Source organism: Lynx rufus, unplaced genomic scaffold, assembly GCF_022079265.1.
Source record: "Lynx rufus isolate CCGP_SWC_20201006 ecotype Redwood Valley unplaced genomic scaffold, mLynRuf1.p SCAF_13, whole genome shotgun sequence".
Classification (NCBI taxonomy): domain Eukaryota; kingdom Metazoa; phylum Chordata; class Mammalia; order Carnivora; family Felidae; genus Lynx; species Lynx rufus.
Window position 1 is genome coordinate 55,013,833 of NW_025814827.1, and position 23,235 is coordinate 55,037,067.

Consider the following 23,235-nt stretch of genomic DNA (forward strand, 5'->3'; position numbering starts at 1 on the left):
TTATCTCGGTATCTTGCCTGTTATCTATCCCATTGGTTAAGAGCAAACCTAGCTACCTCCTTCCTCCTAGTGCCTCTAGTTAAAGAGCGATGTAACAAAACGAGGGGAAAATAGGAAATATGTTTTTGGTGGGCAATAACGTGAGCTGTGGCCAAGCTACCATGTTCCCCTTCCCAAAGTTGTCCGAGCAGACAAATCAGAAGAAGCAAAACACCAGACAGTCCAGACAAATACATCTGTAAGGCAAGTAAGCCTTTCAACAAACCTCAAGTTATTCATTAAAATGTTTCCCGTTATTTGACTTGTACATGGAGAACCACTTCTGCCTTCCTCATTTGTTCTAAACCCACACTAAAAATGCCTCTACCTGAACCTATGTACCCAGAACACTGCTACACAAAACCCCCCCTTCAGTTTAGAGCAATAATCATCACGCCCCTCGTGCATTAATTTTTTTGAAATGTGACAGCTTCAGTAATTCTGAAAATGAAAAGTAAGAAGGTATAGCTAACTCTTGGTTGCTCTGGTGATGTGGATCTACCCAGCCCTTCAGGTCAGGTGAGAGCATCATGCCTGTAAAGTCTGAAATTTACCATCTTCACTTGAAAACCCAGGCAGACCTTTCCATCAGTGTCCTTGTTCTGCTCTACGAGGAATTCGGTTCTAGTTTGGGGATCATTCAAACTATCAACAACTACCCAGACTTTAGAACCTTCGATTTAGTTCTCCTGGCTCAGCGATGACAGTTTTACCGGATGGCAAAACCCCTTGAGATTCTTACGTTAAAGAGTTAGGCTCCCACCCCGACCCCAGAAATATGCACACGTATACACACACACACAAGTCTATATAAAATAACAGGGGATTCACAGCCTTGTAAAGTCTAACTGCACTAGATCAAGATTCTATTACAGGGAATCCTGCACTTCGTGCATGAACTTGAGTGAATCATCTTCCCCAGAGAAGCTATTGAAACTCTGCAAGGCCAAGAATTTAAGAAACTATTGTCATTCCTTTCTGAATTGTGGTTAATTCCTCTCCTTGGAGAGGATTCAGCCAGAGCTCTGCAATTAAGCACAGTAAACAGGCCGGGGAACATCGACATATCAATACAGGCTGTTTGGGTTTGGAAAGGCGGCCCTTCCCCCCCCGGAGGCCTGGCTCTGGGCCAGCAGGGTGACGGCTGAGTGACAGGGCTACGTGCGCTGCGTGAGGGTGGCAGCCAGCCCACACCCGAGCACACCGCAGGGCAGACTGCGGAGGGAACCGGCACAGGACAGCCCTCCCCCAGCACTATTCCAGTCACCAGAGAAATGTTTTGAATAAGGGCTTCCTTGCACTTATGAAATTGGCAAAAGTCAGCCAGACCCAGGGTGAAGGACATTAAGACGGGCGTTTAACCATATCCTTTCCTATACCTTTCCCCATATTGTAACAGCTGCCATTTCCCCGAGGACCTATGTAGCCAGGTGGCACTTTGGGGTGGTGCTTTACACATACCATCCCATTTAGTTTCCTGATTACGGGGAAGGTAAGCAGCAGCTGTCTGTCCTGAGTCACGCTGCTCACAAGTTCTCAGTAGAAGTCATTAACCCTGAAAGTTATCAGGTGAACCTACCAGTTATCTTTGTTGTCTAGAAAAACAAATTCATGAGTGATCCCTGAGGCGATCTGGGGGTAGAGACTCACAATATTTAACTTCTTTTGATGTGAGAAATAGCCTTATCAGAAAAACAAAACTTTACCTGCAGCTCTCTAAAGTCTCTGAAAACATCTGTGGTTGCAGGATTGTCAGAAAATTAAATGCGGCTGTCCTTAAAGTCTTATCTGTAATGAATCCTAACATATTTCAGGGAATCTATGATAACTCAAATGTAGCTGGTAAGACAAGATTTTATAAATGGGTAATATACAAAAAAAAAAAAAGTTACCAGTCAAAACACATCATGAAAAATGCCTTGGAACAATATTGTTAAGCCAAGAAAAACCGGGAAAACACTTCACCTGCAATTCCCACTGGATTTTCAGAGTATTGACTAGGAACACTGCAAATATGCTGGAAAAAATAAAGTCAAAGAACTTTCTAGGAAACCAGATCTTATATTTGCGTGTGCATTTCAGCACCTAGGAAGATATATCTGCTCAATGAAAGAAATGACACACGGCAAATCAGTTAGAATTAGAACGCACAAAATTCAGTAGACACATCTGTTTACCGAGCAAACATTTGTATAGTGCTTACAACGTGCCTGGCACTGTTGTATGAGCTCCACGAATAATCTCTCGTTCAATATTCATAATAACCCATAAGGCAGGAACCATCATTACCTCCGTTTTACAGATGAGGAAACTGAGGCACGAGGAGGTTAGGTAACTTTCCTTTTTGAACCCAGTTAGTCTGGCCGCAGAGCATGAGGCCATCATCACCAAGTCATGCTTTATCTGCACAGCTTACTTAATGTCCAACATTAACCAGTTCATCCATTTTTGAGGGAACAGAGATCTTCAGTTCTACCTGAGGCATTTGAAGGCCTTCTCACCCTTGCCTATAACTCTTTCCACGATCATAGAAAATTGTAAAATGCAAAAAAAGAAAAAAATCACCAACTATGAAAAAGCAGCATGCTTGGCACGGAGTCTGGGAACCAAGGCTCCAAGGTGGTGGAGGGTGGGCCGCGGTTAACAAAAAGCACAGAGCCCAGGAAACTGACTCTGAATCTTGCCTCAAAGTACCAGCGGTCCACATGGTCTCTGCTTCAGTTACTCCCACTGGAGGACAAATTCACTCCCATTCTAAACACTTAGCAGCCCTGGCAGGGCCCACATCTACTTAGGATGCAACTGCTCAACAACTAGCCCAAGTCATCCCAGGCTGCTCTTTCCAGGCCCAGGTTCTACGGGAGGAAATCAGCCTCTCAGGACCTTTCCTTGTTAGCTCAGGTCAGCACCAGTCAAGGTTTTCAGACTTGTTCCAAAGTCAGAAGATAAATGACCAATTAAGCAAAAATTTTAGGGGGAGCCTGGGTGGTGGCTCAGTCAGTTAAACGTCCAACTTGGGCTCAATTCATGATCTCATGGTTCGTGAGTTCAAGCCCCGTGTCGGGCTCTGTGCTGACAGCTCAGACCCCGGAGCCTGCTTCAGATTCTGTGTCTCCCTCTCACTCTGCGCCCCCTTCCCCCACGCTCGCGCTCTCTCTCTCAAAAATAAGTAAACATTAAAAAAAAATTTTTTTTAAGAAAAAATGTTAGGGGTTCCCGGGTGGCTCAGTTGGTTGAACATCAACTCGATTTTAGCTCAGGTCATGATCCCAGGGCCGTGACAGACAGGCTCTGTGCTGAGCCCCACATCAGGCTCTGTGCTAGGCATGGAGCCTACTTAAGACTCTCTCACTCTCTCTCTCTCTCTCTCTCTCTCTCTCTCTCTCCCCCCACCCTCACTTGCATGAGCTCTCTTTCTCAAAAATGCAAATAAAAAATTAAAAATATCTTTATAAAAATTTTAACGTAAATATAAAAATGTATTTGTAAAAGGAGCAGCACCTGGTAAACTCAGAGGAATCCCAGGGATGAGATGAATTTTCCTTCCTCATGGCCAAAGCCTGTTTAGGAGACAAACCCACTGCTCCCATGTGAACTGGAACTCACTGAATACAGAACTTCTTAAAATCATGTTAATTAGAATACACTGGACACAGACCTGAGGCTTAGAGGAGGGGTAAGATCTAGAAGGAGGAACTTAGAGGAGTAGAAAGTAAAAGGCTCCTCTGAGAATAAAGCATAAACTATTTTAGGAGCGGCAAGGGGACTAGAAATAAAGGAGTGCCTGGCTCTGAATTCGGGGGACAGGGGTCATTAATTTAATTCTCCCCATGTTCTCCTGATATATATACAAGCCCCATTTTACAAACATAGAAACCGAATCAGAAACCAAAAGTAACTCATGGAACATTATAGAACTAAGCGTGACCTTTCCACCACTAAACACTGCTTCTAAAATATCAGGAAACATTTGTTAACTGAAAACAGGTGCTCTTATTTCCAGAGCGCCTGCTTCCACTCCACGATAAAGCAGCAAGGGTGAGCCTCGGATGACTCCCGTGACTTACCAAACGCAGGCTCGAACTTTGAACGGGGAAATCGAAGGCCTCCAAGGCAAGCAATCAGAAGAGGCAAAGAGCTGCTAGTCCCCAACCTCCTCCCGGTGGCACCTTTGATTCCCATCAAGCTGGATTCAGTTGTCCGTGTTCCCCTCCCCCGCCCCCTTCCGCACCCCCAAAGGGCTCCTCACCGCAGCCTTCCCAGGTCTCCCACGGGACAAGGGCCAGGGACCACCTCAGACTTCTGTGTGGTGTCCACGGGGAGCACAGAAGAGTGAGCACGAAATCAAGGCAATCTGTGCTTCCAGTCTGTGCTCATCCCAGATCACTAGTATTCTTCCCTCTTCCTCCTGGTGCCTTCAGCTCCCACTTCTCGCAAGACTGTTGGACACAGGAGGGAAAGCAACACCCTGCAGTTCATTCCCAAAGACTCTTCCTTCCGCCTCCGTTCACCGCGAACAGGAGGGAATCAGTTCCCAATTTCGCTCCAATTCTGGCTCTAGAAAATTTAAGGTAACTGATACAAATAATACAAAAACAATGTGTGAACATGTTAATAACACGTGGTGGCTTTTTCTCAAAAATTTCCCGAATAAACTACACATGCTTGTATGTTTTAGTTCTAGCAATGAATTAGCTCACATCTGATCAAATGACTGAACTTTGATTTTCTTACTAAGAAAGTATAAGAAGATATAGCACCACCCCTATTTGGCCTCCTCTTATTTTACTCAGTGCTTCTCCAACTTTAGCACGTGTGAGAAGCACCTGGAAGACTCGTGAGTTTCTGATTCACTAGGTTCGGGGGGGAAGGCCCCAAAACTCATATTTATGTAGCAGATTTCCAGGTAATCCTGATGCGGCCGGTCCAACAAGCACACTTCGAGAACCATGGCTGTTCTGTGGCAAAACCAAGAGATTTTGTGCAACACCTCGCCCTGGATGATAAAAGGTAAAGCGTGAGGAGGCGACTGCCACTAGTGAATCTGGGGAGGGTGGTCGTTGGTGGAAGGGGCGGTGCATAGAGCAGGAAGTGAGAGAATTCCTCAGGCAGTTTCTGGCACAGGCTTTGCAGTGTGATTCCTAAAGCTGGCAGGAAACATTCCAATTGTAACTCTGTAGCATTGTTGAGGATTACTGTCATGTCAGCGCTGGAGTGTGACTGCTGGTAGGAGTCTCTCCGGGAATCAAATAAGAGGCACTGAGAGCACCTATTTGCCCTCTCAGATGGAAATTTAGTCTCAATTTTCATTTAACTCCCTATCATCTTGGAGGTAGTTAAATACTGTATCCATGTTCTAGAGGAGGAAAGTAAGGTTCCGAAAACTGATTGGCCCAAGATCACAAAACCAGCCAAGGTTTTCAGACTTGTTTCAAAGTCAGAAGATAAATGACCAATTAAGAAAAAAAATTAGGGGCGCCTGGGTGGCTCAGGCAGTTGAGTGTCTGACTCTTGATTTCGGCTCAGGTCACTGAAATAAAATGTAAAGTACCCATCCTAGGGTCTAGTGGTAGCTCCCAATTAAATTAAATTAAAATATAAAAATAAAAAATCCATCTCGTTCATGAAGAAGTGGAAACTGAGGTCCCGAGACACCACTTGCCAGAGCCAGGATCAGAAGCCAGGGCTCGAACCTCACGGTCCTGGGTGTTCTTGCTTCTCTGAGCCAGACCCATACGGTATGAGCTGCCAGGATCTGGGTATGACCTGGAGACCTTACCCCCTGGGGCCAAGAAAAAAATTTCAGAACTGAGAAAAAAAAAAAACAACAACCTTATAAAGCCAAAGTCCTTTCTTTGAGATGCTCCTTCGGAGCACATTAACGTAATAAAATATTTAAACACTTCGACATGAAATTAGGGGCCACACGGCAAAACCTTTTTTTTTTTTCACCTAACAAAATATTCATAGCTTTTTTGACACCCTGACAGCCTCTGAAATCAAAGTTCCTTTTGAAGATGAAATTAAGTCAAACACCTATGAACTGTAAGAGACTATATATATATATATATCAAGTTTACCAGTGTCTGCCGTTGAGGAATTTATAAGTAAATGGACGGCAGGGTAAGCAAGTAAGTAGGTAAATAAATACATTCATGTATGCGTGCATGTAGTGGGGAGGCTTGGCCTGAGCTACCCACAGAGTTCTAGGCTGCAGAAGGGAAGACTTCATGGAAAAGGCACCTAAGATGCATTCTGAAGAGCACAAGACAATAGGGAGGCTCAGTGGGCCTGGCAAATCAGCTTCTAGTATTTCAGGGACTGGGACCGAAGGTAGTGGGTCAGCAGGAGATTAAGCAGATGGGGTCAGATGAGGTCACATGGAGGGCCTTAAATGACAGGGTAAGAAGTTCACAGCACGTACAGTGGACAATGGGGTGAGAGCATGGTTGTTGTTTTTTTTTTTTTTTTTTTTTTTAATTTTTTTTTTCAACGTTTATCTATTTTTGGGACAGAGAGAGACAGAGCATGAACGGGGGAGGGGCAGAGAGAGAGGGAGACACAGAATCGGAAACAGGCTCCAGGCTCTGAGCCATCAGCCCAGAGCCTGACGCGGGGCTCGAACCCACGGACCGCGAGATCGTGACCTGGCTGAAGTCGGACGCTTAACCAACTACGCCACCCAGGCGCCCCGGTTGTTGTTTTTTTTTTTAACGCATGGAGACTACATGATTAGTGTTGAGTTTTACACTACTTACATTCTGGCAAAATCACATTAAAATGGATCACACGGAGAATGAGAAACAAAGGCAGGTGATCTATGGTTAAAATCAGTCTCTTGAAAATAATTCCCTCCTCAGGGATTTCTACTATGAAAGCAAAAAAAAAATTTGTTAAGAGAGAAAAAAAAAAAAGACAAACCTTGAGGTTCCACAGCGAACCTAAAACAAAACAAAGACAAAAAGCCAAAACAGTACAAAATAGGCCAAATTTTGACCAATAATACTTACTGCATGTTCCTGCCTGTGTTGAATATTTTGTTTTAAAATTAAAAAAAAAAATTTTTTTTAATGTTTATTTTTGAGACACACACACACACACACACAAGTGTGAGCAGGGGCAGGAGGGGAGGGGCAGAGAGAGAGGGAGACACAGAATCCGAAGCAGGCTCCAGGCTCTGAGCTGTCAGCACAAAGCCCGATGCGGGGCTCGAACTCACGGACCGTGAGATCATGACCTAAGCCGAAGTCGGATGCTTAACCGACTGCGCCACAGAGGCAGCACGGCCAATGTTTTGTGTTTTAAAAAGATTCTATTTAGGGGTGCCTGGCTGGCTGGCTCCGTCCACAGAGCATGTGACTCTTGGTCTCGGGGTTGAGTGTGAGCCCCCAAAATAGGTGTAAAGATGTAAAAACAAAATCTTAGAAAAAAATAAAATAAATAAAATAAAAGGTTTTGTTCATCCACTCCCATCATTCAAATTAACCTGCAAAACAGTATGAGGCAGAACGAAGCCATCCCAAACACACACAGACACACAAAAGACTCACTGTCAATTCTGTGTGGGGCATGAAACTCTGAGTAATAGTCCCTCAGGTTTAACTAGAACGATGAGGTAGAAATAGGAGGGAACGTCGAGGGAGGGGCCCAGGCAAAATCTATGTTCGATGTGTTGCGTCCCGAGAACACAGAGCACACTCCAAGAGATGCTCAGTCTGTTTCAAACAGCCATGTCCTTACTACTCCCAAACAATGCTCAGAAGAGTAGTACCCTGAATACTTCAAAACAACTTCACGTCCCCCCTCGTAGAACCAAAAAGAGATGTCATTGACAGCTGGAATTGAGTTTTTCATTTTGTTTTCTTCCCAGTGAAGAACTAATCGGGATGACTATCCTATTCTTTGAGTCTTTGTATCTTGGAACTGTTTTTACATGGGAATAGTATTTTGGCCCCATTTTGGAAGGAAAAATAATATCTACTAGGAAACAGGCACTTTTATTCCAGAACTTGAGAAACAGTGATCACTATTATCTCCCCTACAGAATAAAAAGCTGGCTTGGCCTAATAAGGAGGTATATATAATCACATGACACTGATCATGAGGGACGCTCAGTAAGTAGGTACCGAATGAGGGAATCCAGTACAAGATCTGAAAGCCTGCATTATACGACTATAAACCCACATGTCTGGAAGGCTGGGATTGAGTTGGGGGAGGGAGTGAAAAATATAACCCTCAATCACTACCAGCACACCAAAACCAAGAATAGGAATGTAACCCACAAATCATTATCAAAAGAAGACACAAAATTAAGGCAAGTCCCATGTTGGTTTAAGATTGAAATAATCGCTGGAAACGGGGTATAAATTGTACGTATAATGAACCAAGCTAACTAATCTTGCTTGGTAAACAGACACATGGCTCTGAATCAGAGCCAAATCAACGGCTCCTGGCAATCTGCCAAAACCGAATTCCTTAGTCTGGCAACATAAAATGATCTGTCTGTCGCATTTACAATTCCAGTGCCTCTGGATTCCACTACCCGCTGGGCACCCCTGGCAGTTGCCCAGCAGAAGACATCTGAGCTATCATTACAGTCAGAACGGCAGCATTTGACAAACACTAGAGAAAAATGACACCCATTTCTTAGAGCAAGATTAGTTAACAACTACAAAGTGATACTACAAAGGAATTAGCAAATCTGTTGCTGTAATAATTAACAAAGAATTAATAACCTCCTCTATAGTGCTAACCTGTAAGCTGCTCCTTGGTGCTCAGTAGACTTGGGTCAATATGTCACTTACTGTACCCAAGACCACAAAGGTGATTCAGAAGCAGAGGTCTTGCCAAACTGAGCAAACGTGGCCCACAGGCAAGGTCCTCCAAGTTTTATCCTGGAGTGCACGATGCTGGAAATGCACGATGCTTCTCAGATGTGCTCTGCTCATTATGGGTTAACTCCACCCCACTTTGAAGCTTCAGCGGAGAAATCTTCCATACATGGTGTGTTTTCAGAATGCAGTTGTAATATGCAAGACTGCGTGTTATTTACAAATTTGAAATGTTTCTAGCCAGAGTCAGGATACAGGGAGGAATTTACAAATTTGGCTTGAGCTGAGCAAGGTCAGAAAGGGAAATCATTCATGACACCCAAAAGTCAAATGCACATAATTCCACCTAAGGGTGGATGCACATAATTCCACTTAAGGATGTTTATTAACTTAAAGTCGTAATTATATTTAAAATCCCCAAATCATGTGCTGGTGCAGGTGAATTAACCTAACGACCCTGTCTCTTGGTCTACCTGACTCATGGAGCAAGCCTAACCAGGAGAGCCCCTCTCTAAGGCACCTTTGCTCAGGCCCAAGACACGCCCCAATCCCTCCTTCCAGGGCTTGTATAAGGCTTCATCTTTCCAAATATAAAAACACCTTACCTGCGGAACGACTGACAGACCGCACAGGTGTGATTTCTCATACCTCGTTAGCTCAAAAACCTGTATTATTAAAGTTCTGTGTATTTGGGGCCACTTACTTTAAGTGTATTTTGGTCACTTCTCATTTTAAGTAAATAGAGAAGTTGCTGAAAGCCCAAAGAAGAGAAACAAAAATGACAAATCACTGGATGAGTGGACTATTTAACCAGAAAAAGAGAAAGCAAAGTTAGTGACAACTATCTCGCCCCACTCTCGGGGCACCTGGGTGGCTCAGTCGGTTGAGCATCCGGCTTCGGCTCAGGTCATGATCTCATGGTTTGTGGGTTCGAGCCCCACGTCGGGCTCTGTGCTGACAGCTCAGAGCCTGGAGCCTGCTTCGGATTCTGTGTCTCCCTCTCTCTCTGCCCCTCCCCAACTAGCGCTCTGTCTGTCTCTGTCCCTCAAAAAATAAAAACATTAAAAAAAAACACAAAACTATCTCACCTCACTTTCTATTTTCAGCATACTTCTTCAGGTAGTTCTGTAATCACTTTCTACCTCCCTGTGTCAATCCATGCACAGGTCTACCTCAGCACAAGGCATTTAATGATTTGTGAATAAATAAACTGATACCCGCTGATTTGCCACTTCACCGCAAAGCAGGTAAGGTTGTGGTGGAGGGGCCAGTGGCCCAAAATTGAGCAAAAGAAATTATAAGGTAAACACACACACATGCACCCCTATTGTCTTTTCTTTGCTCCTAAGTGTCATTCAATACAATGGACCAGGAACATGATAAAAATTCACCCAATGGGGAAACCTGCTTCACTGTCAACTGAGGCTGTATTTTATAAATTATTTCCTTGAATTAATACCCTGCCTCCAGGAGCTAAGCTATTTTTAAATACAAAACCTTTTATAGAAATTCCTCACATCCTTACAAGAAGATATTCCAGTGCTTCAAACTCCATGCCTCCTCCCCCCTAAAGTACCTTATTCACAGGCAGACTTTTAAGATCTTACTTACAGAGACACCACGCATCGTGTCTGGTCCTCAAACACCATATTCTGAGAACGGGACCTTTCATGGGCCCTGATAACCACTGTTTCACATGATTCTACATGCCCCACTACCACCCTCAAGCCAGGCTGTTAGGTCCCCAGGGCCAAGGTGAAACCATCAAACTTAACTCCAGAGAATGAAAACAGGGATTCCAGAATGTTAGTCAAGCCTCTGTTGATCTCAGACTGAGGCTGAGGTGGCCTCCAAGATGGCTGTGGGGCCGCCATCTTGAGCCATATGCATAGAGAAGCAGCCAAAGCGAGATGGTAAGTAGATTGGGGGAGAAATCCAGAGCGGAGCAAAGACAAAGGCCATAAAGCTCCAGAGAAAAAAACTAATACACCAGCTGGCCTTAGGACTTTCTGGTTCCAAGTTCGTGACTCTGGTCTCCTGTGAACCGTCATGGTGTTTCCTACGCTAGGGTCCTGAGACATATCCTGATTTGTGAAGTATTTTATCCCCTTTTTATTTAAAACAGCTTTCAACCATGATAATAAGCCCCCTTGAGGAAAAGACATTCCTGATACCACGAGAAGGGTGGGCCACAACTGCTACTGCTCAGCAGCAGACGAACAAACCCACCACCTTGCAACATGTTTTCTTTTATTCGTAACTTATTGCCGAATTACCATTTGTCTGGACCGGCTCGGGACTGATCCATCTGTTCACAGTACAACTTCCTCCCATGACCCCACCGTCCAGAACTACTCCAGTCAGGGATCCTAATAACCAACCTTGTTAACAAATACATGAGCACAGCACTCCACGCTTTCTTCTTCAGTCTTTGGGTTTTGTCTTTTTGCTGTTTTCAGCTTGCAAATTAATCAGGTGTGAACTAGGGAATCCTACCGTTCACAAGCACATGGGCATAGAAGCTCCATGAGGCAGCGTCTATGCCTGTTTACCTCTGTGTCCCCACCCCCTGCAAAGTACCCCACACAGAGTGTACGCGGGCCAAAAAAGCAGAAGCATTATAGTCAAGAACACAAACTCTGTAAGATCCAGGTAAGAATTCTCAATCTTAAAAAAAAAAAAAAAAAGAAAGAAAAGGAAAGAATTCTAAATCTTCCGGTTACAGCTTCGTAACATTTATGGGGGCACGGAATTCTAAGAATTTTATGTACATTATCTTGTTTAATGCTCCTTCCCCCCGAAAAGCTTTAAGGTATTATTATCCCCCATTTCACACTTGGCGAAAACTAAGCAACTTACCTAAGGCCACAAAGTTACTGAGCTCAAGCCTAAACCCCTAACACCTATAATAAATGGTTTCTCCTGGCTCCCTTTGAGACCTTGGGGAAATGATTTAATCACTCAGTGTGCTGAAGATTGTGGTTCCGAAGACTAAGTCAGATAGACAGTGTTTATAAAGTGCTGAGCACAGTGCCAGACAGGGCAAACTGCTCAATAAAAAGTAGTTCTTATTCTTAAAGTTACTAACTAGTGAGTCTGCAGTGAGATGCTTCAAGCAGGAGAACATTTGGTTCCATAAGTTACACGTTCTCTGGAAAAGAGCCATTTTCAAGATCTAGGCAGCCAAAGCAAAAGGAGCAAATTATGACCAATATTTATCTTGGATATGGTCTAAATTCTCCAAAAGGGAGTAATAGATAAGAAATCTCGATAGCCTGAAAGCAATGACCATGCTTGAAGTTAGGGGGCGCCATGCTGCTGCACATTTTAGGAAACCCGCTTCCCCAGAGGGTCTCCAGCACCCTTGGATTTTTCTCCAACAAACTGGAGGAAGATAAACTCTGACTGGTGGCAACTTTTTTGGCAGGGAGGGGGAACCTTTTAGTATTTCTTTCCATACTCTTCCACAATTCCAATTTTAGGTCCAATATATATACCTCTATTTTACTCCCAATGCCTTTGTTTTTGCTTCATTGAGATAAAGGGCATTCTTGCATTATTCAATGACCTTTAAAAGTCCAGGGGAAAAAAAGTATTTAATTAGGATGAATGGGTTAACAGACAAGCCCCAAGAAATATCTAAAAGAAATTGGTGTAAAATAAATGTATAAATTGGCAATTGTTGAAAATGGGTCCTAGGAGCATAATTCATTATACTAACCTCTCCACATTATATACATGTTTGAAATTTTCCTTAATAAAAGTTACAAATAAATGTTGAAAATAACTGTATAAACTGTGCCTTTTAAAAATTTAGTTTCTACTGAAAACCTGCTTGGAGGATGCAGCAGGAAACTGGGTCTGTATCGCTAATCTGGGAAATGGCACAGAGTAAGGCACTCGGTTGAGGGAAGAGAAGAAAGTTAAACTAACTTGAAACTAATATAAATCATGTATTAATGGACTGTTTTTCTACCATGCCTTAATAATGGACATCAAACAAGAGACCCAAGGCCACAAAGCTAAGGAGAATTCCTTATACAGGCAAATCAAACTTTTTTATTTTTTGACTCTTAATAAAATTTGCTCAAGCCTGGTTTACATTGGGCTCCAGTTGACCAGGGAGTATCCCAGTCTAGAGGTGATTTTTCTAAAGGACAGGAATGAAGAGTTTTGTGCCACGACAACCAAAGAAAAGCTGGAAATCTAGGTATGGACAAAAGATGAATTTCTCCTTTCAATTCACAGTCACCTTCTGAAAGGGTTAACTGAGGAGTTACTTGTTCTACCCAGAAGATAATCTATAACTAAAGAATCTTATCTAGAGATCTTTCTTTTTCCTTATCCAGATGTACACAGTGTTTTTCATTCAGTTTGCCTGAAATCTAGCCTAAAACCCAACCACTGTCCTTCAAATCAAAGCCAAATACAAATACTTAACTCTGAAATATGTTAGTGATGTCTTTCTACCAATTAATTCTGACCTCCCTCAGAACACAGTATGTTCCTAGAATGCTGGAGGTAAAACTCTTAGCACCTGAGTTTAAATGAAACTTTAAAACTGATAAGAAGCCATCTGCTCTTCCAGATTAAAGCAACAAGCACTTCTGTGACACTGAGGCTAGCCCTTCCCCCCTCCCCATTCCCAGCCCGGTAAGCAAGGTCAGTCACTGCAAAAACAAAGCTAACCAAGACAAACAGCTTTCTAACACACACCCAAACGACAGACGAAGAGTAAAGAAACACTTGAATGTCAATCTTCTTTACAGTCCAGGTAACTCTGGATTTTCCCCAAATCAAAATAAAATTTAGAAAGCAGCATTTTCTCCTAACATTTACTTTATTTGCGTGCGATTAACAACTGTGGGTTCACACATTCTATTCATGTCCTCCTGGCTTGACAGGCATACAGCAATCTGCTTCTCCCCTACTCTGTTTCCCCCACTCCAAACCCTTCGTTTCTACACATTTCCAGTCTTCACCACTTGCCCTATATTAGCAGTGTCCCCGACACCTATGAGACAAATGTGACAATAAGGGTATGTTTCATCAAAAGGTTAACCTTACACTGAGATTATACTGCATATATTGTTAAAGAATGGTGCACCTTCCTTCCCGTGCTAGCATGCTTTGCCTCTCTGTGTTACAGTGAAGTTTTCCACAGTTCTGAGTGCCCCTTGACCAGTCCGCAAATTCAAGTGCAAGTCACTCAGAACTGCCACCGGAAAATGGCAGCATTATCATTTGTAGAAAAGACTGAGTAGATGGGACTACCCCAAAGTTATGTACATGGACCAATATCATGGTGCTACACGTTCCCTATTTCTGCCAATCTACCTGCAAATGTTTCCAAGATAAATTACCACCCAGGGAGTCACTTTGGGTGGTGTGAACAAAAACATGGTTTCTTTCCAGAGGTACTTGACTACCTCTCCCCATCTCTTAATTAGTTCTGAGTGGATTTCTCCATCTATTGATAGTTGGGAAAGGGAAGGTGGTGGTGTAGGGCTCAGAACCAAGAGACTTTTCCCAGCCAAGGAGATGATCCAATAGTGTCCTGGGTGCAATTAGCCAAGGGCAGCACTCAAAAGTGAAGAGGAGCTTTCCTCTTTCCCAGGTCAGACTTTTATCACACCTGCCAAACTCCACAAACGAAAGGCTACATTGCAAAATCACAACCGGCTCCAGAATTCTTTAAGAGAGCTTTGGCAGGAATACCCTCTGAACGGGGTGAAGTACAGTATTAGGTGACTTTAGAGTGGACATAGAATATCAATAACTCACACCTGTCTCAGATCATACACAATGCTCCTAATATCCTGACCCCCATCTGGACCTTTGAGAACCCCCATGTATTAAAATCAGACCAAAATCCCACAGCTTATCCGGTTTGTACGACCCACCAGACCCATTATTTCAGTGAACAGCAGGTCATCGGAATTATACACCTGAGTCCTCAGCATAGATTTTTCGCTCCGAGGAGGTGTGGGGGAGGGGGAACCAGACCGACTTCTCGCTTCTTGGTTAAAAACTAAAGTTCACTTGCAGCCTCGCGAAGGCAACAGACAACGGGCTCCGAATGTCCCGGGTCCCCGCGGGCTACAGCGGTGGCGGGGAGCCCGCGCGCGTCCTACCTTGGACCTTTCCTTGACGTAGTATTTGCCCAGCCGGCTCCCGCAGTACAGGACAAGCCTGTCAATGAGGGACAGGAGGAAGCTGATGGCCTCGCAGCCCTCCTCATTGCCCCCGATCCACGTGATTTGGTCTCCCCGCAGGTGCCGCTTGGAGACGCCGGCGCGGGGCCCCGCCAACTGGCCGTCCCGTAGGGCCCCGTTGCAGTGCAGCTGCTTGACGCGCTCCAGGACGCAGTCGCCCACCACTTCGCCCAGGAAGTTGTCCAGGTAACAGAAGCCGACCTCGTGCAGACAGGGCACGATGTACTCCAGGGCGATCTTCTCCAGATCCAGCCTCATGATGTGTCCCAGGGGCATCTCGCCCGCAGAGCCGAGCTCGGGGATCCCCAGCGTGCACTGAGACCCGGAGCGACCTACGCGCGCGCGCAGCCGAGGCTCGGGGAGCGTGGCTCGGGGTTCAGCTACCTGCGGCGGCCACGGTCCCCGAGCCACCGCCGCGCCAGGCAGAGGGGAAAGTTGCTCGAAACTCTGGAGGAGAGATCCCTTCAGAAACCAGCGGGAGTTGCGCGGGGTTCCACGACCCAGCGCCGGACTGGCCCAGCGAAGAGTCGGAGGGCCCCTTTTGGAGATGCGGAGCCACCCCCGGTGCGGCCGCGGCCCCAGGCGGGGAGAGGCTGAGGTCCAGCCCCCAAGCCGGCCGACTAGGCGCGTCACCGGCCCCGCCCAGGCCCCGCCCCGGGACCGCCTCTGGGACAGCCCTTCCCCGGGCCAGTCACCCACTCCCCGTCTACCACTGCCCGGCGCCAGCCTCACTTGTTTGTGACTCAGGGAGGGGCTGGAGAACACAGGGAATTTTTAGAATGCTATCGATTTGCATATGTTTTGCATAAAATCCCATAACAAACTTAGATCCCAACTCTTAAAATGTAAATGAAATTAGCACAGTTTACTGCCACGTTCTGGGCTAGTCACCCCTTGAACAGAACAACAAACCCACGAACAAATATGTATATTAAACAGTGACCTCCTTACAGCTTTACTGGTGCCTTTCCTTATTCCCCTTTCCTCTGCTGTTTGACCGACGTCAGGAGGCTCCAGCCACTGAGAGACTGGGAGAAATCCAGTTTTAACTAAAATGAACAAACATTTCCCTAACCCCTACTATGTGCAAAGCCCTGTGCTCTCTCAACGGGGAGGGGGGCGGGGAGGAGTGGATGTGCACAATGAAAAATGCTGGGTATTATCTGATTGAACCCTGAAAATGCTGTGTTTTGCTTTGCTGGATGTTTCCATCAACTTCTCTTTAAAGCTTCTTACTGAAATAGGATGCTCTGAAAGCCTGCCTTCAGAATCAATCACATGCTCATGTAACAGCCCTATAGGTAAATCCCCTCAAAAATAGACTAAATTTTAGGTTTCCAATCTCACTTTTTCTACAAGAATCTACACCTACACAGGAGGGACGGACACCACCTGGAAGACTTTTTAGTTACCCAAAGGTAAGCTGACTGCTTTACGGATTTTTCATTCTGTTTCCTGCCAAACACCAGAGATCAGAATCAGGGGAAAGAGATCCATAAATTGCATGCAAAGTCATTTCCATATTTTAAATTTTACATTGGATTGCATTCAGGTTCTTCATTTAAGTTGAACAAAAGAATGTACAGGCTTTACAGGTATTGTGTACTTTGTACACAATCCTCTGCATCTTTTTTGTACATCCCTCTCCTCTCTGCATGCTAGAGGTAAGATATGCAAGGGAGCAACAGAGGGAAATCCAGGCCAAGAACAAAGAGTAGGATAGGAAAAGACACCGCTGCTACATGGTGGAAAGAAGCAGACAGAGCGCCTGGTGGCCTAAGAACCTGAGGAATGTTCAGGAGGAGCGGTCCATAAGAAACCGTGGTAAAACTTCTGTTTTACTGAGAGGAGGTTCCCTGCCAGGATAGTGACTGTTGGCACTGTCAGCATGACCTTTCAACAGGAGCTGCACCAACTGGGGTAAAGGCTTGACTTGGCCAGCCTCAAGGAGCTGTTGTGCAAATTTCCACAGCAGCTCCATAATGACAGGAGCCCATCATCCTGGGACCCCCCGCCCCTAGCACCTAATAGGTGCCTAATAACAGTGACTGGGAATCTGGTGTGCAACCCTTAGCCATGGCAACCTCCACGAGGGTCCAGGGCACGTCTGGACTTGTCTGAAAGGCTGCAGGAGGGGTCTATTGGCTTGAGGACCTGGGGGAACCTGCCCAAAGAAAAGTCACTGTAATGGAAATGCAAGCTGGTGCAGGCACTCTGGAAAACAGTATGGAGGTTCCTCAAAAAACTAAAAATAGAACTACCCTACAACCCAGCTATTGCACTACTAGGCATTTATCCAAGGGATACAGGCGTGCTGTTTCGAAGGGACACATGCACCCCCATGTTTATAGCAGCACTATCCACAATAGCCAAAGTGTGGAAAGAGCCCAAGTGTCCATCGATGGATGAGTGGATAAAGAAGATGTGGCATATATATATTTATATACAATGGAGTATTACTCGGCAATCAAAAAAAATGAAATCTTGACATTTCCAACTACGTGGATGGAACTGGAGGGTATTATGCTAAATGAAATTAGTCAGCATAAGACAAATTTCATATGACTTCACTCATATGAGGACTTTAAGAGACAAAACAGATAAACATAAGGGAACGGAAACAAAAATAATATAAAAACAGGGAGGGGGACAAGACAGAAGAGACTCATAAATATGGAGAACAGAAGGTTACTGGAGGGGTTGTGGGTGGGGATGGGATAAATGGGTAAGGGGCACTAAGGAATCTACTCCTGAAATCATTGTTGTACTATATGCTAACTAATTTGGATGTAAATTTAAAAAAATAAAAAATAAAATAAAATAAAGTCACTGTAAGAGTGTCAGGCAGATCTGCTGGGTCCAGAACAAAAACCTCTGAGGCCAGTGAAGGAGACGGGCATTCTGCAGGGTATCTGTCTCTTGGCTTTGTCTCCCCATCCAGCCATCGTAAATGTTCAAATCCTGGGAGCAGGAAACCTAAAGTCAAAGCTGAAGGACTGTTCATTTGTGGCAAGGAGTGAAATGGAGATGCGATACCAAAAGGGAGGAAAGCCCTTCTCCCACTTCGGCTTAAACCCCCACTTAGCCAGGAACTGCTTTGGCCCATTCAGTGATCTCCTCCGGGGGCGTTACAGATAATGGGGAAACCAGGAGAAGTGTGGCCAGAGATGACTTGAATATGGGCCCTATTAGGCAGTGGCTTGTAGTGTTTGCAGGTTTGGTGTGTTGTTGACCTTAGGGGTAGATATCCCTGAACAAAAAAAAGAAAGAAAGAAAAAGGAAAAATGACAGATAACCCTTGGTAGTTGGCTGAAATTTTTCTAGCTAAGGGTTCTTTGACGTTTATTATTTTTGAGACAGGGAGAGACAGAGCATGAACAGGGGAGGGTCAGAGAGAGAGGGAGACACAGAATCCGAAGCAGGCTCCAGGCAGTCAGCACAGAGCCCAACGCGGGGCTCGAACTCACGGACCGCGAGATCATGGCCTGAGCCGAAGCCGGAGGCTTAACGGACTGAGCCACCCAGGAGCCCCTAGCTAAGGGTTCTTTGTAGATACACCTGATGCTCATAGGAATAATTAGGAGGGAATTTATAGAGGACTAGAAATCTGTAGTAGCAGATGGAGGAAGTGGCAGTCAGCAAAATACCGAAAATCGCATACCCATCTCCCGGAATGAACATGTTGACTCAGGACTTGAAATCGCAGGCCTGGGTAAATTTGGCTTATCAGTCAAATAATGTTTCAATAATTTTAGAGTCTAGTTGTAACTAGAGCAATCGTCTATAAACAGGTTATAGTGACTGATAGTCTTAAACTGTTCCAGATGATTCGGTTGCAAAATGTGGGCAGTTTAAAAGGATATTATCCCTTGCCACCCTCCCTGCTCGGCAAGGGCACCTATTAATCAATCAAGCGCCTCCTGATCAACTTGGGGCTGCCAGCACTGCGCTTGGCAAAAGAACCCGAGATACTGCGACTGGCAAAAAGCACAGTGTGTGATTACACAGAGGGGCGCAGACAGGCTGGAGCCGCGTGCGGGCTCAGAGTCCGAGCGTCAGCGTGGCAAACTCCAAACCAATTGTTAAAGCATATTTGTTTTAGTTATTTACCCATTAATTTGTGGCATTATAATAATATTAAAATATTTTCATATTACTAACCAAAACAAATGAATTTCCCTGTCATTTAACTACAATCCTATCGTCTTCCGGGGCACATCCGCAGTACAGATGCATCCATTTTCAAGCAAGTGCCAGAGTCAGGGAGAAAGGAGGACGTTGGATTTCTTTGCCTTAGAATTTGAACTCAAAGGGATCCCAGATGAGAGAAGCAAGGCCCAAAGGGGCTAGACATCAATCAGCCCCTAAGGAGTCTCTAGTGGTGGCAGGGGAAGCCTGGAGCACCTCTGTCTTCTCTAGAATAAAGAGAGCACTCACTCTCATCCTGGGCTGTATTTGGGGGCTTTTTTCTAATGAGGTAAAATTGACCAAACATATTACTCTTTTAAAGTGAACAATGCAGTGGCATTTAGTACAGTCATATGTTGTGCAAACCACCACCTCTCTCTAGCGCCAAAACATTTTCACCACTCCAAATGAAAACCCTGTACTCGCTAAGCAGTTACTCCCCAGTTCCCACCCACCCCCAGCCCCTGACGACCACCAATCTGTTTTCAATCTGGATATTCCCCATAAGTGGAATCATAGAAGATGTGATCTTTTGTGACTGACTTCTTTCCCTTGGCATGTTTTCCAGGTTCATCCGCGTTATGCTGTGTTATCAGTACTTTATGCCTTTCTATGGCTGAATAATATTCCAACATATGGATATACCCCATGTGTTTACCCGTTCATAAGTTCATGGACATTTGGGTTGTCTCCACTGTGGGGTTATTTTGAGTAATGCTGTTAGAAGCATATATATGTAAGTATTTGGGTGTCTGCTTTTAATTCTTTTGGGTATATACACGTAGGACTGGAATTGCTGGGTCATGTGGCAATCCTATGACTTTTTGAGGAAACACCAAACTGGTTTCTACAGCAGGGGCACCATTTTACATTCCCACCAATAATACGGGAGAGTCCCATCACACCCTTTTTTAATTTCTGACAGAGACTGGCAACATTTCTCTTGCCCCTTCAGCGTCCCGCTATGCCTGAGGTTCCCTCTCCCCTAGCTGCTACAAATATTCTCTTTTGTGTTTTTGCCATGCCATATCGAGAGGTTGATCATTACATGGGAATGACTTTAATGTGGGCAAGGGCTGTGCTATTTGTTGATTTATCAAACAGTTTTGCAACATTTACCACATTCCAGGCACTGTGTTCAAGTGTTAACATTACTTCTATTAATTCTGATGACATCGCCGAGCAACAGCTACTCGTATATTTCTGCATCATGAGGATGACGAAAATGAGACACAGAGAGGCTAAGGAACTTGTCCCAGTCACGCAGTAAGAGATGATAACAACACTGGACAAAATCAGAGAGATTCCAATGGAGTAAGATCAGGGGAAACACTCATCTTGAGCCACTTGCTTGGCATAGTAATGTTTTTGCCCTTAAGTACTCTCTTTTGTTAGAACTCTTAATTATAACACTCTCACCTGCAATGACAGTTTTAATTATTGGTTCCCTTACTGATAGTTGGTGCAGAAAGGAGATAAGCAAAACTTAGCATAAATTAGTCGCCTACATTACGAGTAATCTTCCAAACTACAAATTAGGAGTTGCTCCTTGCTCCATTCCAATTATGACCCAGTGTTTCCAGAAATCCCACATAAATCCAGTGACAGTCTGTTGCTGGCAGTTGAGTAGTCCTTGGTGAGAAGCCTCACCTCAGTCCATCGGGTTGCCGGGCTCACCCCTCAGGACACAGGAATTGCATTTAATTTAAATGGAGCTGGGAAACAAGAGGAGAGTGCCTGAAGGGAACTTATGTTCCAGCTCACTGCTATGAATCGGGTTTAGAGAAAGATGCATATGATTATGTCCCATTCCCTGTGAGTCAAGCCAACCTACTCCTTTCCAGGTCTAGAGGGATGGCAATGAAAGTGACTTTCTATATGGGCTCTTAATTGTTCTAACATATGGACAAGCTTAAGCCTCTCTCACTTGTTCTTTGATAATTCAGGCCGTGGGCAGATTCTGGGAAGTGAGAAATATCAGGAATCTTCATTAATATTTTCCAGTTCAACTCTTGTTTAAGCTGAAAATGTTTTAAAAGCATTTGCTCTGGCTAAAAGCATGATACTGATCATAAAAATACAGCAGGGTCAAGTTTCTATTAACATGGAGTACTTTAAAGAATGTTTTATGCTTCATTTTATAAAATCTTTTCCAAAAGTGTTCTCATTCATTAGAATTTCACATCTTCATGTATCGTATTTTTTAAAAATGTTTTATTTGACAATAGTAGATTTACAGGAAAGTCGTGAAGATTTATACAGAGTCCTCATGTGCCCTATGTCCAGCTTCCACCACTAATATCTAATTTAGTACAGATATGGGCACAATGTCACCATTTGTGAACCAATATTGATATATTATTTTTAACAAAAGTCTTTATTGTGTTCAGATTTCCTGTGTTTTTACCTAATGACCTTTTTCTTTTCCAGGATCCTGTTGAAACTGCACCGTGGTTGAAATAAGGTCACAGTGTTTTCAGGAAAGTGTAGACCAAAACAGTCTTTCCAGCCCTTGAGCTCCTACAGAAACTTGAGCTCTTACAGAACATGCCTTCTTCCCGTCCTATTCCCAGTCCACTGTGGTGGCTGAGGCTTGCTGGCACCATTGGGAGACCATCTCTGTAAAACCAGGGGTCTCTAGGGTTCAGGTCACTAATCCTCCCCCTCTCCCCGCTCTTCCAGGCTGACTATGAAAGGAAGGGGTGCTACAGGCTCCAGTGACTTGGGGCTCACTGTTCTCGCAGACCTTGATTTTGTTCACATATTTACCTCCTCCCTAGCTCCACAGAAGGAGCCTGACTGCTCTAAGGCTGTGTGCCACAAACCTTAGCATCCATCAGAATCACCTGCCAAGCTGGCTAAAGCAGAGGTTACTGAGCCCCACTCCCAGGACCGATCAGGTCTGGGTGGGGCCCAATAATTTACATCTCTGACAGGTTCCCAGGGGCTGTTTCTGCTGGTCTAGGTCACACTTTGAGATCCACTTTTCTAAGCCAATCAGTTCATGACATTACCCTGGTAACGGTCAGTCCAGGGGGTGGGCAGGTGACCTAAACCAGCCTTATCCAGTGGTTCTCCGCCCTGGTTGTACATTAGACTCGCTCGGCAGCTCCTAAAAACTACCTCCAGCTGGGAAACTAATATTTCCAGCAGTAAGGCCCAGGCATCCAGCAGCTTAAAAATTAAAATAGCAAGTAAATACATACTACATCATAATCACCATCACCATCAGAAATGAATAATAAATTAATAAAGATCAATTAATTAATCATAATGAAATAACAGCAACAAATAAATAATTAATAAAGCACTCCTGGTGATGTTAACGTGTAGCAGCATTTGCACTGAAAAGAATTTATATTGGAGGGAGATGACTCTCTGTTTTTCTCTATGCTAAACGTGCGGCCTCGGTGGCCTCTGGCAGTCATCTAGTCACCACGAAGAGAGCCAGCCTCAGGATGGAGCCAACACGGAGGAAGGTGGAACAGAGTGTTGAAAGAACTTGGGACCTTGGTGACGTCACTGAGCGGCTTATCTTACCGTTCCGGGAGTCTGTCCTACCTCTGGACTTCTAGTTATGTGAGAATGTGAGATAACGCAGTCTCTCGTTTTAAAAACCAGTTCAAGTCACGGTTTTCAGCTACTCGTCCTCAGAAACGTTCTAACAGGTAACCCCAGAGAAATGGTCATCCTGCACCCGTAATAAAGAGCCTCTACTTGGGGCGCCTGGGTGGCGCAGTCGGTTAAGCGTCCGACTTCAGCCAGGTCACGATCTCGCGGTCTGTGAGTTCGAGCCCCGCGTCGGGCTCTGGGCTGATGGCTCAGAGCCTGGAGCCTGTTTCCGATTCTGTGTCTCCCTCTCTCTCTGCCCCTCGCCCGTTCATGCTCTGTCTCTCTCTGTCCCAAAAATAAATAAACGTTGAAAAAAAAAAAATTAAAAAAAAAAAAAAAAAAAGAGCCTC

The 23,235-nt window shown here is 44.6% G+C and overlaps 1 protein-coding gene across 1 annotated transcript in view; it reads right to left on the reverse strand.

Moving 5' to 3' along the window:
* The window catches only part of EGLN3 (egl-9 family hypoxia inducible factor 3), a 29,808-nt gene extending 14,152 nt beyond the window's left edge, over positions 1-15,656 (reverse strand). Inside the window, exon 1 of the mRNA XM_047075585.1 lies at positions 15,005-15,656. Coding sequence (XP_046931541.1) covers positions 15,005-15,361 — 357 coding nt within the window. The 5' untranslated portion in view covers positions 15,362-15,656. The remainder of the gene's footprint in view (positions 1-15,004) is intronic.
* Between the last annotated feature and the right edge of the window lie 7,579 nt (positions 15,657-23,235).